The sequence below is a fragment of the Cannabis sativa genome, chromosome X (assembly GCF_029168945.1).
Source record: "Cannabis sativa cultivar Pink pepper isolate KNU-18-1 chromosome X, ASM2916894v1, whole genome shotgun sequence".
NCBI lineage: Eukaryota > Viridiplantae > Streptophyta > Magnoliopsida > Rosales > Cannabaceae > Cannabis > Cannabis sativa.
In genome coordinates this window covers 34,869,043-34,885,651 of record NC_083610.1, presented here as the reverse complement: position 1 = coordinate 34,885,651, position 16,609 = coordinate 34,869,043, and the positions used below count along the sequence as shown (strand labels likewise).

The window sequence follows — 16,609 nt, the reverse complement described above, 5'->3', positions numbered from 1 at the left end:
TTATTTTATCCCAATCATAAAGGATTATAAGCTTACCATGCTAGCTCAAATTTTTGTATACAATATAGTTCGACTACATGGAGTGCCTTCAAGCATTATTTCTGATAGAGATTCTTGATTTACATCAAGATTTTAGAAGGCCTTGTAATAAGCCTTAGGAATTGAACTTCACTTGAGTACTGCCCATCATCCACAGACAAATGGACAATCTGAGAGGACCATACATAAATTGAAAGATATGCTTCGCTCTTATATTTTGGATTTTGGAGGTAGCTGGGGAGAACACTTATCACTAGTGGAATTCACATACAACAACCGCTACCAAGCCAGTATAAGCATGGCTCCTTATGAGGCCTTATATAGGAGACCATGGAGATCGCCATTGTGTTGGGTAGAACTAGATGAGCATGTCCCTATTGGATCCCATATTATTACTAGTACCACTAAAAAGATTAAGGGTATCTAAGAAAGACTTAAGGTTGTTTAGAGTCGTCAAAAAAACTATGACAATCTACATCGACGGGAAGTTGAGTTTGATGTTAGTGATTATGTCTTCTTAAAAGTTACTCCTACGCGTGGTGTAACAAGATTTAGAGTGAAGGGTAAGCTAGCCCCGAGGTATGTTAGACCTTTTGAGATTATCGAGAGGGTTGGGGAGGCTGCTTACCGATTAAACTTATCAGGGCAGTTAGGACATGTTCATAATGTGTTCCATGTGTCTATGTCGAGGAAATATACTCCAGATCCATAACATATCATTGAGTATGAGGCTATCCCTCTTTAGGAAAATGTGAATTATGAAGAACAACCTGTCAAAATCTTGGCGAGAGAGCTAAAAGTTTTAAGGAACAGAGAGATTTTAGTAGTCAAGGTCTTATAGAAAAATTACAAAGAAGATGAGGCTACTTGAGAGTTATAGTCTGAGATGTATATGAAGTATCCTCACTTGTTTAATTTTTAACTTAAGGTTGTACTTTAAAATTGGTACAAAATTTCTTTAAGGAGATATAAAGATTCAATTTTTACCGAGTCAAAAGAAACGAAAGAATATATATATATATGTATATAAAATATTAAGTAAGAAAAGACCCCCATTCGCCACTCTCTCTCTATCTTTCTCTCTCTAGACCACAAAAGAAGAACCCACAGACCCAATTGCCCGCATAATTCTGACAACCACTCTCCAGCCACCGTCCGACCCCACGCTCGAGACCATTCAAATTCCCAAGTGCTGATGACCTCAACCCCAAGCAGTGGCACTCCTTTCGCCACTGTTAGCCCCAGATCGCAAGTCAAAGTTTGGAGGTTCAAACTTTGAATAGATTTTTCGGCCACCTCTGGTATCCGTTTGCCAAGTCGTCTTCACCAACAGACTCAGCTTGTCAAGGAGAACAATCTACACTAAGCCATTTTATCCAGCTTGCTACTTTTTTTGGTGATGTTTTTGTAGCTTCGCCCCTTTTCAGCAACTTTCTGGCGATATCGTGCACTGTTTCAAAAATTGGCTGGCATGGTGTGATATACTCGTCGAGGTAGTCATTTTGATATATAGTATCCCTACTTTTGGCACGTTTTTGGTACATCAATTTCTACCGCCACTGATATTTAATGTGCATCACTTAGGTGAGGTTTCAGAACTCTAAACTTTAAATATAATCATATTATATGTCGTTGGAGTCAATTTTGAATGTAGAATACAACGATGATAATTATTTAGCCATTTGATGGTATAGGTGAGAGTGATATCTAACATTAGACTAAATAATTGGAGCTCGAGATTTGAGAGCTTAGGATCGTCTTTTTGGAGAAAGTTTAACGACTTAGTTAAGGTAGAGACTCAACTTTATTATTGGACTTGATTTTATATGTGTTGAATAACATTAGACATATTCTAATTTTTATAATTTGGAAATTGTAAAAAAAAAAATTAAAAACTTAATTTGCATATTTTTCTGGACTGTTTTAGGACACTGAGTGCCAAATATACCTTTTACAAATATTTATGCAGGTTATGATTTTTGGGTTTATTCAAAATACAATCATTATGCTGTCAAATTTTCTAGAAAAAAAGAATATGTTCTTTTATTATTCTTATTATTTTGCCTATTTTTGGTTATATTGATGAGAGCCATATTGTTAGTTTACGATCTAGTCTCTGTGTCATCATAGGTAGATCCGGTGTGCACTCAACTAGAATCTGTACAGGAAGTGAATTAAATTTGAGTCTCGATATTATGGTGGTTATCAGGTGCGACTATCCAATTTTTGGATGTCATTTTCTATGATTGGTATTGAGAGCTAGGAGTTTAGTGGACGATGTGATATGCATTTGAAGCTTGATTTTGTGAATATTTAAGGTCTCTCTATTTTACTTATACATTTTGACAATGGTGATGAGATGTTTTATTTTTAAACAGCTAACCATGCATGACTTTTTATTAAACCAATGGTCTTCTGATATTAGTTATTTTCCTACTGGGCTTTATAAGCTCAGCCCCAATTTTCTCCTGTTCCAGAAACCCAGTTTGATGCTAGCGGATGAGGATGGTACCGTTGAGGAGAAAGTCGTTATTAGTTTAGTCTTATTTTATTTATCAAACATTCCAAAATTGATTTTGTATTTAAGCTTGAATGGGTGGTCTGTAAGACTTAAATTGGCTATGTACCAGTTAAAAATGAGAAATGATGGATGCTAAATATTATTTTGGTATTTTATTGACTTATTAAATCTATCTATTAGTGACTACATAACTGTAGGAATATTATTGTTCTTTTATATTGATGAGTGATTCTTATCTTGTTACTAATATTTTCTTATTGATATAGGAGTTAATTTATTATTTTTAAATAAGTTTGTGATATAAATTAAAAGATCATTTATAAGTATTATTTTCTTATAAGGGTCAAAGTATGATATTTGACCACCCAAAAGTTATGGATCTTACATAATTGTCACAGCCTAGAGTTTAGATTGTTACAACTTATCTGCATTAAATTAATATTTTTGGGGACTTATGCTACAATTTTTCCTTATATTAATAAGTCAATAAGCACATTTACACTTAAGTTGTTTTTCTTGTTGAATTTAATTTTGTAATGCTCTATGTTGTTGAATTTAATCTCAATGTTCTTGTTTAAATTTGAATTATTTTTTTTTTAAAAAAAATCTAAATGAAAGTTAAATTTTACATGGCAAATTTGGTTGACAAGTAAAAGTTAAAAAAATTAGGAAGTTTCTATTGTGCACCTCTCGCATGTTTTTTATTATGAGTTATTGTAATCTTAAATTTTTTTATATGGCTAATTTTGTAGTTATTTAAAACATCATGTAATATTATAAATTTAAATAATTTACGGTTTAAAAAGTATAATTTAAATAATTTATTTTACATGCATATAAAATAAAATAAATACACATACAATAAAATATTTAAATTTTATTTTTAATGCCATAAATTTTAAAAAATTTCTAAAAAATTTGTATAATATATTAAATAATTATTTTGTATACTGCTCTACACCAAAAATTAACATAGAAAGTGAACTATATAATTTTCCAAAGAATTACAAGTAAAAGATGATGGGTCTGGTGACTGAACTTTTATTTTTGTTTTGTTGATATGACTGGTGGCTGAATTAAAACGGTAGCCATAGGATTATTAACGTGGCGCGCAAAGACGATTATACCCCTCAAACAGTTGGTTTTATGTGAGTGAATGAATAAAGAGTTGGAAGTGCAAATCAGTAAATATAGTGAGTCGACTCACCTTATCCCATCTCAAACACTCAAAAACGTCTTTCTTTGTAGCTCAACAAAAAATTGATATGGAGAAATTTCTCTGAAGCTGAGAAACACAAATTTCAGTTACCCAAATCAATGGCTGCAACTGCTGTGACATTTTCATGGCTCTCTCCAGTACCCAACTTCAACCCCACATCATATCATAAGGTACACTTTTACTCTTTTATGTATATAGAAATGTTTGATGATGAATTATGCTGTGATGAACATAGCTTTTGGGTCTTGGAGGAGACTCTTTGGGTACATGAGTATAATATATTGGTACTAGTGTTTACTGAAATCAAATCTGATAAGTGTATTTGTCCAAAAAAGAAAAAAAAATCTGATAAGTGTAATATCTTCGCACAGATTGCATTCAAGATATGGTCTCCTCCCACCACCAACTGTTTGATAAAATGTCTCAAAGCCAACCAATACCCGATTTCCACAACCAACACTTGTAATTGCAAGAACCAAACTCGTTTATCACATTTCACACCCTTGTATGCAACTTTGAAGAGCCCAAAAGGGTTCGGTCCTCCCAAGAAGAGCAAGAAAACCAAGAAGACAACGAGCAAAGATGACGACGATGATGAAGATGACAAGAGGGATGAAGAAGAGGAGGACGAAGAGGGTGTAATACCGGAGATAGTGACGAACAGGATGATTAGCAGGATGGGATTCACAGTTGGGGCTCCATTGTTTGTTGGGCTCTTGTTCTTTCCATTCTTCTATTATCTCAAAGTTGGTCTCAAAATTGATGTGCCCACTTGGGTGCCTTTCATTGTGTCTTTTATCTTCTTTGGGACAGCTCTGCTTGGAGTAAGCTATGGGATTGTGTCGTCCAGTTGGGATCCACTTAGGGAAGGATCTTTCTTGGGTTGGAATGAGGCCAAGAAGAACTGGCCAGTATTTTGGCAGTCCTTTCGGGGTGGATCCAAGAGAAAGTAGCCACTGTTTTAGGACTAAGCTAGCCGAGCTTTTCAGTATAATAGTACATTACAGGCAAAAGAGTTTGTATATTTTGAAACTGAGTTGTATAAAAAATAGATTTCTTCTTTTCCTTTTATTTTCTTTTGGAGCATGGATGCTGCTCTTGCAACTAATTGGAGGGCTTCTATTTTCATTAGAAAACAGAGACTAATATTGTCAAGTGGAGTTGTTTTTTTAAATCAACAAGCTGAAAAATTGAATCTTGTTTATTGATTGAAGAATAACACCTTAGTAGGATATAAAGCATGCCTAAACACATCAATATTTTTGCAGAATAATTTGTCAAAGTGGACTATAAATTAAACATTAATATATCAATCAAGAAGCACACCAATGTGATCTATCTAATTCTAGACTAGAAAGGCCAGTTCAAACATACACCAATACAAACTCTACTTCTGTAACATCTCAGTGGATCCATCTAAAGCAAGAGGCCAGTTTAAACTCACACGAAAGCAGACTATTTCTATACGATTATCTTGCGCCAAGGACAGGTTCTGCATCTGCATTGGGTTGTGTCCTTCTAGTATATTTAAGAAGCAAACCTTCTGATGAGAGACCTGGTACAATTAAATCCCTAAATAAAGTTTCAAGAAAAGAAGAAACATGTTACTACCTATCAAGTAAAACAACAAACAATATATTAAAGGAAAGATGAATGTGCAGAAGAAATATTGGTTAACCTGATGTGTAAGGTTGCAAGTCCTTCCACTCCCACTTCAGTCCCTCTTTGAAAAGAAAAGAGAAACGCTCAGCCGGAGTTGATGGCAGAGCTGAAGGCATAAACCCATGCATCAACACCAAGCCTCTCAGTCAAGACTTCACCTTTCAGCATGTCAATATTAATTTGCAAACCTTCTGGTATCTTTTTCTTCCACTCTATGAAACTCTCCATCTTCTTCTTTCCACCTTTCAAGATTTGTTTTGCAAAATGCACACAAACTTTCTTCTCATCTAGCTTCCAGACACTACCTGTATCCAAACCTTCGATTAACTTTTGACCAAAAACAGACAAGCAATGCTCTGCGGGTTTGCGAAGATAACCATCTGATTGCAGCACATTGACAACTTTATCCAGATCAAAGTGCATCCAAAGACCAGTCATTCAACACTGAATTGATCAAAAGCATCTTAAGCATCGTATCAATTTCTACAGCCGAGAGTGCTTGTAAGCCAGACCTCAACTCATCATCACTAGCTTGAACTAGATCTCCAAGATCATCCCATGTAAACGGTCCTTCCTCTGTTTCTGACAAATCTTTCATTTCTATGTCATCTTAAGAGCTGTAAGGGTTCATAGAGAGGAGATATTTAAGCTTGTCGAGTTTCGAAGCAACCTCAACAATCTCCATTGTACCAGGAGCAACTTTAATAACAGATGCAGCAGGTATCTGGTTTTGAGCTTTCTGATCACAATCCATTGTGCTATCAGCAAACTCCGAGTGATCTGATGGTGGTATGAGTAAAACAGAGTTGGAAGTTCCAACAAATTTCATAGCATAAGTTTTTGATTTAGTGCAAAGAACTGCATCTTGGTCGGGCTGTCCTCTCACAACTACCCTACAGAAAAATAAAAAGAAAAAAGGATGCCTTACTGCAAAACTTCATTGAAATCTAGAGTTGGTAGCTCACTAAATTTAAGCCAAAACTAATAAAGCAAAGTTTTAAGCTCTTTTACCGTTGACTAAGAGTATCTGGGAGAAGTTTCTCATCAAGCTCAAGCAGCATTATATCATCATGAGAACCAAAGAGTGGGTGATATGAAATAGTAACTGAAGAGCTAGGTTGAAGATTTAGAACTACTTCTGCACCTTGTTCCATCTCTTTCTCTCTATACAATCCAAGTATAACTCTTGTACAAACTATCTATAATATGAGAGTTCAATTACTGAATGGGAGAATCCAGAAAAAGCAAGAATCTTGAATAGTTTACCAACTGTGTCATTACCATAAAAGATAAAACGTCTTAGATTCTGCTTCTATTCATGATAGTTAAAACATAAAAGGCTTATGCATTCTACTAATCCAGAGCCAGAACTAATCACTAACACCATAGAAAAGACTAGAGCCCCAAGTAGAGTAGAAACTTATAAATAATTTCAAGTCCAAAAAAAGAGTTTCCGAAATGCAATTTCTTGAAGAAAATAGGACAATCGGGCATTAACAAAATTCAATAATCAATGTTTAATCATAATCAAAAACATATAAGTGTACTGGTATGCTATTTTAATGCAGGAAATCTCACAAGCTTAAAAAACTAATTGAATTGTGATCATAAAAACGAATTCAGCATCACTATCTAAAAAAATAATTAATAATCATAAAAATTCAACTTTTTAGGGAAAGTATAACTATATGAGAGCATGCATGGATGAAAATAGAAAATCAATAAATGTTTAGTTACAATTACGGAGATCAGAAAGCCATTGCCAGCTTACAAAACAAATTCAAATTGTGATCATGAAAGTGAATCACAATGAACGAATGGAAAAGCCAAGACACCCATTTGAAAATAAACCAGTACTCCCAATTCAACCCCGCATCATCTCACAAGGTACACTTTTCTCTCTGTCTCTCTCATTGATCGTAATAGAGTGCCACTCAAATATCTGTATTTAATAAATAGAGAACGCATTTTAGATTTGGGCTATTTCCACCACCAACTTCACATCTTGTATGCAACTTTTAAGAGCCCAAAAGGGTTTGGTCCACTCAAAAAGAGCAAGAAACCCCCCCCCCCCCCCCAACAAAAAAAAAAAACATAAATGATGACTAATTGACAATGATGAAGACAATAAGAGGGAGGAAGAAGAAGAAGAAGGAAATGAGGGTGTAATAGTTATACCGGAGAAAAGTGAGGAAGAGGATGGGATGGGAGTCACAGTTGGGGCTCCACTGTTCTTCTTTCCAGTCTTTTAATATCTCAAATTGCGATGGGATGTTGGCACGGAATTTTGAGCTTCTTCAGTTTTCAGTATTCTATTAAAAAGAGCATTTTTTATTAGGAAAAAAAAGACATTCTATTTATTTTATTTTTTGTCTTAAAAAAACATATGATTAGAAAAGTTATTGAGATTATAGCTCTTTTGTAATGTGGCTGTTAGGTTTTTGAGGTTGCCTGATTGGCTTGTTTGTTTGAGACTTGAACATTGTAAGCAATTATTTCCGTTGATTAATGAATATTCACTTTCTAATATAAAATGAGCATTAATTAAATATTAAGTTTTGCAAATTGCAGTTGTACAATATTGTTGCCTTACTAAACAAAAGTGTCGTCACGTATTATTATTTATACATTTCATCCGAGTTTAGTTTTACATAAGACTGAAAATATGGGTCACGACACAAAATAAATAGGATTGAGTGAGATTTTTAGTAATTATGTTGTGTTCATGTTTGAGTATTTGTCTTTGACACGTTTAACAATCGTGCAATGTTCGTGTTTACCATATTGTGCTGTGTAGTCATGTGAATAAATTTAATAATCATGTCGTGTCATAATCGTGTTGACACGATATATAACACGAATTAATTTCCATAGTTTTTTTAAAAAACATTTCAAGTTTATCTTGATATCGTGTAATAATTGTGTTATCGTGTCGTATTCATATCGTGTCCATATTTGAGTTTTTCAATACGTTTAATAAATGTATCGCATTCGCAGTTAGCTTAATTATGTCGTATCATAAATATGTCAACACGAACATAACACACCACGAATTGCTAGCCTTAGTTTTACAATAGAAATTACTCGTTTTTAGTTTATTTTTTTAAATTATTGATTTATTACAGCAGCAGCCAAGCATGTAGCAGAACTCCATGAGAGAAAAAGAAACAACATTTTTGTTACATTTCTGAAACTGTTATAAATTCACTGTTCACCTATACAATAGCACAATCTCAACATTATTTGGTTGCACAAATAATCACCAAAATTTTATATCTACACTTGAATACAAAATGCTCTCCTAATTATACTATCATCTCAAGTTCTTAATTGTGACTGTGAACACCTGTTGAGCTACCCTTCTTGGGAGCACAAACAATGCTCGATTGCTCTTCAACTTTCTCGATTGGAAGCTTCAGCAGCGGAACCTTTGATAGAGTCCTACATGATCCAACCATTATCAACTTTTTCTCTGTAAAAGAATGCAGAAGTATATGATTAAAATGCTGGCGTACATAAAAGTAAAACAAAAGAAGAACACTTTGTATTTTGCAGTTATAGAATGGAACTTACTTACCTTGGCTCTTATAAGAGCAACGTTAATCCTATGCCAGTCTCCAAGAAGTGAGGAACACTACAGTTTCTTGGATTTTCACTAGACCTTACAAACCTCACAATTATGCAATCCTCATCTCTCCCTGCAAATATACAAATATCTCTTCATTACCTTTGTCTGATCTGACTGGAGATAGTATACAAGACACGAATCAATATGACTTTGGTACCTAAAGATGGGCATCAAAATCTTAAGAAAAATGATTTCTCAAATTCCACTTTAGAAATAGATAAGACATTTAAGTTAACTGATTAGTGATAGAGTGCCAATAAAACAAATAAGAAAAGCAAAACTATAAACCAGTACTAAATAAATAAATCAAGATTAACAAACCTGTAGTGGATATTTGAAGAGGTTCACCACCCAATTCAATAATTTGGGGATGGCTTCAATTAATGTTCTATTTGTATCCTTAACATGATTCATAGCTGATCTCACTCAAATTACTGTAGGCATCTCCTTCGTATGTTGAGCCTAAAGAAGCAAAATCTGATGGAGCAGTGTACCAATTAATGCTGCAGATGAATTTTCATTGCAGCTTAGCCTCTCATCCAGGACAATTCGCCTTGGGCAATTGAAACTACCTTCAACCTAAGAGTATATCATTAGTTACAGAACAGGAAAAAAAAACAATAACTCAGACTATTCCTACATTATACTAAATTAATATATCTTACAATTAAAGATTAAGGAAGGAATCGTAAAAGTAGAGAAGTAGAATTAACTAAAATATATAATAAACACACAAAGCTTTTATTTCAATTCAAGCATACCAGCCTGTAAGACGAAGCAAAAGAGAGGAGAAGCCTTGGAGTTTTGCCTTCCCCCCAAGTGGGAAATTGGAACGAAATCAGAAAATTAATCAAGGAAGAGAGATTTTGAATATTGGGTATTCCTTATTAATTAGAATATAGGAAAATAGAAAGAAAAGGTGATCCATATGTTTCGGTTAGTCTCAGAGAAGAGGGACAAATCGCAATTGGGCTTTTATTGGGTGTAACGTAAGCTTTGATTGGTTTGTTGGGTGTACGGAGGCACCGAGTTTTCGTAGACTTCACTCACAAACTTAAGTGGGTTTTGAATTAGGTTTTGGTTCTGGCACTGATAGTGGTGTATATATATATGAAGAAGCTCTCCAAATGGTTCACAGCCCAAGTCTTCAAGATCAAACATTCAAAGCAAAAACATTCCTCGGTACTTACTAATATTCTTCACTTGCTCTTTGTCTTTACATTTCCCATTTTGTATTTTTTCTAGTTAAAAGTATGTTTCTGATTTGAATTTTTGTTTGTGGGATTAGATATCCGAAGAACCCATGGAGAATCTAAGGAAAAACGAAGATAATTCAGAGGAAAAGGTATGCTTTTTTTTTTACTATTCTTTCACCCAAAATAGAAGTTTCCTTTTTCAAATTCCATTTTAATTTTATATTTGTTTTCTTGCTTGGCTTGGCATCTAGTGTTTAAAATGTTGAGAATGAGATATTCCCTGGTCTATTATTAGGCTTAAGAATGTACACACTGCACAGCATACTGACAATTTAGTACCCTTGCTTGAAACTGAAGAAGTATATGTTTAGAATTATTAGTGACCTAATAATGTAGAATCGTAGATAATGCAAAACCCCATTCCAAGTGAAACATTATAACTATGACCAAAAAAATTAAAGGGTACATGGCAATTGATGTATCGAGAGTAAGTTTAAGAACTAGTTAGCATTGTGTTAATTTTCATTTGGTGTGTTGCATTCAGATTGTAGACCAAATTATGACCAGTGCCAGTAGCAGCCGTGCTACAAATATAATCCGGAACCACGACTTCTCTCAAGGGCTGCATTCTTGGCATGCTAACAGCTGCAGTGCCATTGTTGCTTCTTTTGATTCAGAAGAAGTGGCTGAAAAATCAGCTGGCAAGTATGCTGTCGTTGTGAATCGTACTGAATGCTGGCAAGGGTTGGAGCAAGATATCACTGGTGAAATTTCTCCAGGCTCCATGTATTCGGTTTCTGCTTGTGTTGGAGTTTCTGGCTCTCTTCAGGGACCTGCTGATGTCATGGCAACTTTGAAGCTAGAATATCAAGATTCAAAGACTAGCTATTGTTTTATTGGGAGGTAATGGATGCTACTTTATTTATTTATCAGGTTGTCAAGTCTTTTCTTGTTATTTTTCAAAGAAAAAGGTTGAAGATTTTGTGTGAATGATTGTCACAACACAGAACTTGTGTGTCAAAAGACACTTGGGAAACCTTGGAAGGCTCTTTCTCATTGTCAACAATGCCTCGAAGGGTTATAATCTATTTGGAAGGCCCTTCTGCTGGAGTTGATCTGCTTATCAAATCTGTAGTTGTTACCTGTACAACCCCACAAAAATCAGAGGTAATTGATTATAAGTTTCAAGTTTTTCTTCTGCACTAGAGTTGTGTTTCTTTGTAATGAATTTGTTAATTTCATTTGGGGTATTAAGCTTTCACTTGATGATAGGGTGAAAGCAGTGGATGTACCACTGCTGGAGATGGTAATATCATTCTTAACCCAACATTTGAGGATGGCTTGAACAATTGGTCTGCAAGAGGCTGCAAGATTGCTCTACATGATTCTATGGCAGACGGGAAAATCGTCCCACTATCTGGAAAGGTTTTCGCTTCAGCTACTGAGCGGACTCAGAGTTGGAATGGAATTCAGCAGGACATCAGTGGAAGAGTCCAGCGAAAGCTTGCTTATGAAGTTACTGCTGTTGCTCGTATATATGGTAACAATGTCAAAAGTTCAGATTTGCGGGCCACTTTATGGGTTCAAACACCTAATCAACGTGATCAATATATTGGAATAGCCAAGTTAGTATTTTATGTACTCTTCTCATTTCTCATCCTTTATTCATTAGTATTATCACTATCATGATTCATGATATGATGAATTCCTCATTGAAAATCCTGGTTATTTCAGTGTGCAGGCAACAGACAAGGATTGGACACAGTTGAAAGGAAAGTTCCTACTAAATGGTTCTCCATCAAAAGTGGTGGTTTATTTAGAAGGTCCCCCTTCAGGAACTGACATTCTTCTCAATAGTTTAGTTGTGAAGCATGCAGAGAGAACCCCTCCTTCACCTTTGCCAGTAATTGAGGTTGGTTTAATAATTCAATTTTCCTCTTGTGTCACATTTGCAGAGTTGTATCTTCAACATTTTCAATCATGTCATAACCATAAGAAGTACCAATTTGGATTTTTGCCTTTTGTAATCAGGACCCAAATTTTGGAGTTAATATAATTGACAACAGCAGTCTACTGAATGGTACCAATGGGTGGTTTAGCCTTGGTAACTGCAGCTTAAATGTTGAATCTGGTTCTCCTCATATAATTCCTCCAATGGCTAGAGATTCCCTTGGAGTTCATGAACCTTTAAGTGGTCGTTTAATCCATGTGAAGAACAGAACCCAGACATGGATGGGACCAGCTCAGATGATCACTGACAAAGTCAAACTATTCTTGACATACCAAGTGTCTGCTTGGGTTCGGATTGGCTCTGGTGCTACTGGTCCACAAAATATTAACGTTGCCCTTGGCGTTGACAACAATTGGGTCAATGGGGGACAAGTCGAAATCAACGACGACAGATGGCACGAAATTAGTGGCTCGTTTAGAATTGAGAAGCAGGCTGCCAAGATTATGGTTTATGTACAAGGCCCTTCTTCTGGGGTTGACTTTATGCTTGCTGGACTTCAGATTTTTGCCGTTGACAGAGAAGCAAGGTTTAAGCATTTGAGAAGGCAGACTGATTTGGTAATTACTTCTATCAGTGTCAACCTTTTACTTCATAATAACTTCTTCAAATAGATTAAGTTTAAGTCATTATATCAGAATACATATTTAGTAAACTATTTTTAAATAACATGTTCTCCAAAACAGAATTTTTTTTTTTAACTATCTTTGCAATGTGATAGATTGAGCTATTTGATTCATAGGCAACACAACATAACATAATGTGTTTTGTTATGTTTAGCTATTTTTACACATATTGAGTCTGTTCGGAAATTGTATTATATGTCTTTTATATAGTACTCTACTTTACCTGTACAATACAATCTAATAATACGTTCTACTAAAATAAGTCATACATAATAAGCTTGTGGAATTTGATAGATAGGATTAGATATGACCTTTCTATAATATATCTTATCTCCATTGGCTACTTGTGCAGATTCGCAAGCGTGATGTGATCCTCAAATTCTCTGGAGCCGAGTCAGGAAACTTGCATGGAGCATTTGTCAAAGTCAAGCAAACCCAGAACAGCTTCCCGTTCGGATCGTGCATCAGCCGATCAAACATAGACAACGAAGACTTCACAAGCTTCTTCGTGAAAAACTTCAACTGGGCGGTGTTCGGGAACGAGCTCAAATGGTACTGGACAGAGCCACAGCAAGGTAGCCTCAACTACAAGGATGCAGATGACATGTTGGCCTTTTGTGAGGCCAACAAAATCGAGCCACGAGGCCATTGCATCTTCTGGGAAGTTGAGGCCACGGTTCAACAATGGCTACGCTCACTCAACAAGAATGATTTATTAACAGCTGTCCAGAACAGACTCAGCAGCCTCTTAACACGGTACAAGAGTAAATTCAGACACTACGATGTGAACAACGAAATGCTCCACGGCTCATTTTACCAAGACCATTTAGGCAAAGAAATAAGGTCCAACATGTTCAAGACAGCCAACCAATTAGACCCCTCTGCTCAGTTATTCGTCAACGATTACCACGTGGAAGATGGTTGTGACACGAGATCCTCTCCGGAGAAGTACATCCAACATATCCTGGACCTGCAAGAGCAAGGTGCACCTGTGGGTGGTATTGGTATCCAAGGCCACATTGATAGCCCAATTGGGCCCATTGTGAGTTCTGCTTTGGACAGTCTTGGGATTCTTGGGCTTCCAATTTGGTTCACCGAACTTGATGTGTCTTCTGTGAATGAGTACATAAGAGCTGATGATCTTGAAGTGATGCTTCGAGAGGCGTATGCACACCCGGCTGTGGAGGGAGTCATGCTTTGGGGTTTTTGGGAGTTGTTTATGAGTAGGGAAAATTCTCACTTGGTGGGAGCTGAAGGGGAGATCAATGAGGCTGGTAAGAGGTACCTTGAGTTGAAGAAAGAGTGGTTGTCACGTGCTCATGGTCATGTGAGTGAGGAAGGTGAGTTTGGATTTAGAGGGTTTAATGGTACCTATGCATTGGAAGTTGTTGTTGGGTCTAAGAAGGTTGTCAAGACTTTTGTGGTTGATAATGGTAAGACTGACTCCCCTTTCGTTGTGTCCATTGATTTAAAGGTTTGAATGATTGTTTCAAAATTTATCGGTGGGTGGGCGTGTCAAATAATTCTTATCACTGTAAAAAGCATATATATAAATATATATATATATATATATATATATATAATTGTGAAAACGAAAAGTGTGTGGGGAGGGTGAAGTTTTTATGGATTTGTGTAATGGAAAAGAAAAGGAAACAGAAAGCATATATATGATGTGATGATTATTGATTGTAATTTTATGAAGGAATAAAGATAATGTTTTGTGTTTAATACTGTTGTGATAATAATAATAATAATAATAATAATAATAATTGTTAAAAAAATGGGTAATTTAATTAAAACTATAAACATTTTTTTTTTTGAATGAATTAAAACTATAAACATAGGTCTTCGGTATTAATTTTCGATCCTTTTATCTTTGATTTTTTTTTAAAAAAACTGAAAATATATCCCAATTTTCAATGAGCGCCAAGCTAAAGCCGATAAAACAAACCTTTAAAACTTTTATATTCAAATTTTTTAATTTTCTAAAGAAAAAAATCGAAGATAAAGACTGTAGTTGTAGTAGTGTATGTTATTGTGTGTTGTGTTTGTGTCCATATGTTTTTGGCACGATACGATGAAGTAAACATGTATACGATATGTTTTTTAAACGTGTTGAAACCTCAAATAGGAACAAGACAATTAATTAGCAGGTCACACGACATGACACGATAATATAATTATGATATGATTATCAAAATTAATTTTTTTTTTTTTTTAAATGAACCCTAAGGAAATTAATTTGTCTTATTGTGTCAACACGATTATGACACGATACGATTATTAAATGTGTTATCCACACACTTATTTTTGTCATTTTTGAGTTGTCTCATCGTAACCATATTATTAGCCTAATTAGTTTATCTATTTAATATATATCTAGTTTGTTGCTTTAAAAGGGTTTTTCTTTTTTTTTTTTTTTTTTTGCGAGGAAAAGGGTTTTTATTATTTATTTTAGTATTTTTGTAAATTGTCACGGAAAGAAGTTATGTGGATGTGATGATAGCATATGAGTAGTTTTTCACTGAGTTTACATTATGAATAGCTGTGTTACATGTAATGTAAGGAAAAAAAACACAAAATATATCATTACTAAAATGTCAATATTATTGTTACGTACATAAGGCTTCTACGATTAAAGTTAAAGATAAACATCATCAACAGAAATGAAATTTTCATTATAAACCTATCCAACAAATAAAAGAAAAAAAATATAACAAAGTGGCAAATACATGCATTAAGCGAGAATTCATCAAGATCATAATATAGCTATATAAACAACAAATAGCTAGCCAACTTGAAAATTATAATAATAGTAATAATAATCCCAAATTAATAATAAGAAGACGGACAACACAAAATTAACAATAGTTATGTCATGCCAATACGAGTGTAAATGAGTCGGGTCGGATCTCATCCAGTTATGATCCGACCTAATCCAGATCATGTAAGGATCTGTCTAGTCCTGCCCCGTTAGATCAGATACTCGGATCAGATCAGATCCGACCCGACTTATTCGGATCTGATCTAATCCGACCCAACTCTTTTTTTTTTTTTAAGAATTTTAATATTAACTTATAATTTTATATCCATTTTAATTTTGTATTAGTATTATTTAATACAATACTATATTTGGTATTAACATGTATTAATAGCTTGTGTAAAGATAATATATTTTCAATAAACTCTACCCAACATCAACTACAGGTCGGGTCTAGGTCCAAGTTTGGGTCCGAGTCAGGGTCCTGGGTCTGGGTCCGGGGCTCGATCCGAGTCTGGGTTCGAGTCCAAGTTTGGGTCAAATCCGAATTTGGGTCCGGGTCAAGGTCCTGGGTTCAGGTCCGGGTCTCGGTCTAGGTCTAGGTTCAGGTCTCGGGTCAAGGACCGGGTCCCGGTCCTGGGTCCCGGCTTCGGGTCCGGATTTCGAATTCGAGTCTCGGGTCCAGGTCTGGGTCCTGGTCCCAGTTCTTGGTCCTGATCCTGGTCTCGGGTCACGGGTCTGGTCCTACTCTTGGGTCCCGGGTCTGGGTCTCGGTCCCAAGTCCTGGTCCGGGTCCGAGTCCGGGTCCCGGGTCCGGGTCGGTGGGGTCCCGGTTCCGAATCCGGGTCCCGGTTCCAAGTCTGGGTTTCGGGTCCGGGTCCCGCTTTAGGTCCCGGTCCAGGTCCCGATTTGGGTCCCGGGTCCGGTCCTGGTCTTAGGTCCCGGGTTT

At 35.6% G+C, this 16,609-nt stretch overlaps 2 protein-coding genes, 1 long non-coding RNA gene and 1 pseudogene across 4 annotated transcripts; 2 read left to right on the top strand and 2 right to left on the bottom strand.

Annotated features, from left to right (window-relative positions):
* The first annotated feature begins 3,671 nt into the window (after positions 1 to 3,671).
* LOC115710932 (protein PAM68, chloroplastic) lies at positions 3,672 to 4,934 on the top strand. The gene is made up of 2 exons (XM_030639285.2): positions 3,672 to 3,949; positions 4,151 to 4,934. The coding sequence occupies exons 1-2, from the start codon at positions 3,878 to 3,880 to the stop codon at positions 4,730 to 4,732; spliced, it is 654 nt and encodes a 217-aa protein (XP_030495145.1). The 5' UTR covers positions 3,672 to 3,877; the 3' UTR covers positions 4,733 to 4,934.
* A 28-nt stretch (positions 4,935 to 4,962) lies between these two features.
* On the bottom strand, positions 4,963 to 7,785 carry LOC115710941 (uncharacterized; annotated as a pseudogene).
* Positions 7,786 to 8,601: 816 nt separating this feature from the next.
* LOC115710947 (uncharacterized) lies at positions 8,602 to 10,014 on the bottom strand. 2 transcript variants are annotated; one of them, XR_009684968.1, is made up of 4 exons: positions 9,831 to 10,014; positions 9,391 to 9,648; positions 9,019 to 9,139; positions 8,602 to 8,913 (listed from the first exon to the last, which is right to left on the bottom strand). It is a non-coding gene; the product is annotated as an uncharacterized LOC115710947 (long non-coding RNA). The 2 variants fall into 2 exon arrangements; XR_004010417.2 differs by having other exon boundaries at positions 9,019 to 9,226; positions 9,831 to 9,967.
* Positions 10,015 to 10,110: 96 nt separating this feature from the next.
* LOC115710927 (endo-1,4-beta-xylanase 1) lies at positions 10,111 to 14,627 on the top strand. Its single transcript, XM_030639281.2, has 8 exons — positions 10,111 to 10,251; positions 10,358 to 10,414; positions 10,810 to 11,168; positions 11,273 to 11,432; positions 11,538 to 11,890; positions 12,000 to 12,177; positions 12,297 to 12,833; positions 13,252 to 14,627. The coding sequence occupies exons 1-8, from the start codon at positions 10,180 to 10,182 to the stop codon at positions 14,377 to 14,379; spliced, it is 2,844 nt and encodes a 947-aa protein (XP_030495141.1). The 5' UTR covers positions 10,111 to 10,179; the 3' UTR covers positions 14,380 to 14,627.
* Positions 14,628 to 16,609: the final 1,982 nt, after the last annotated feature.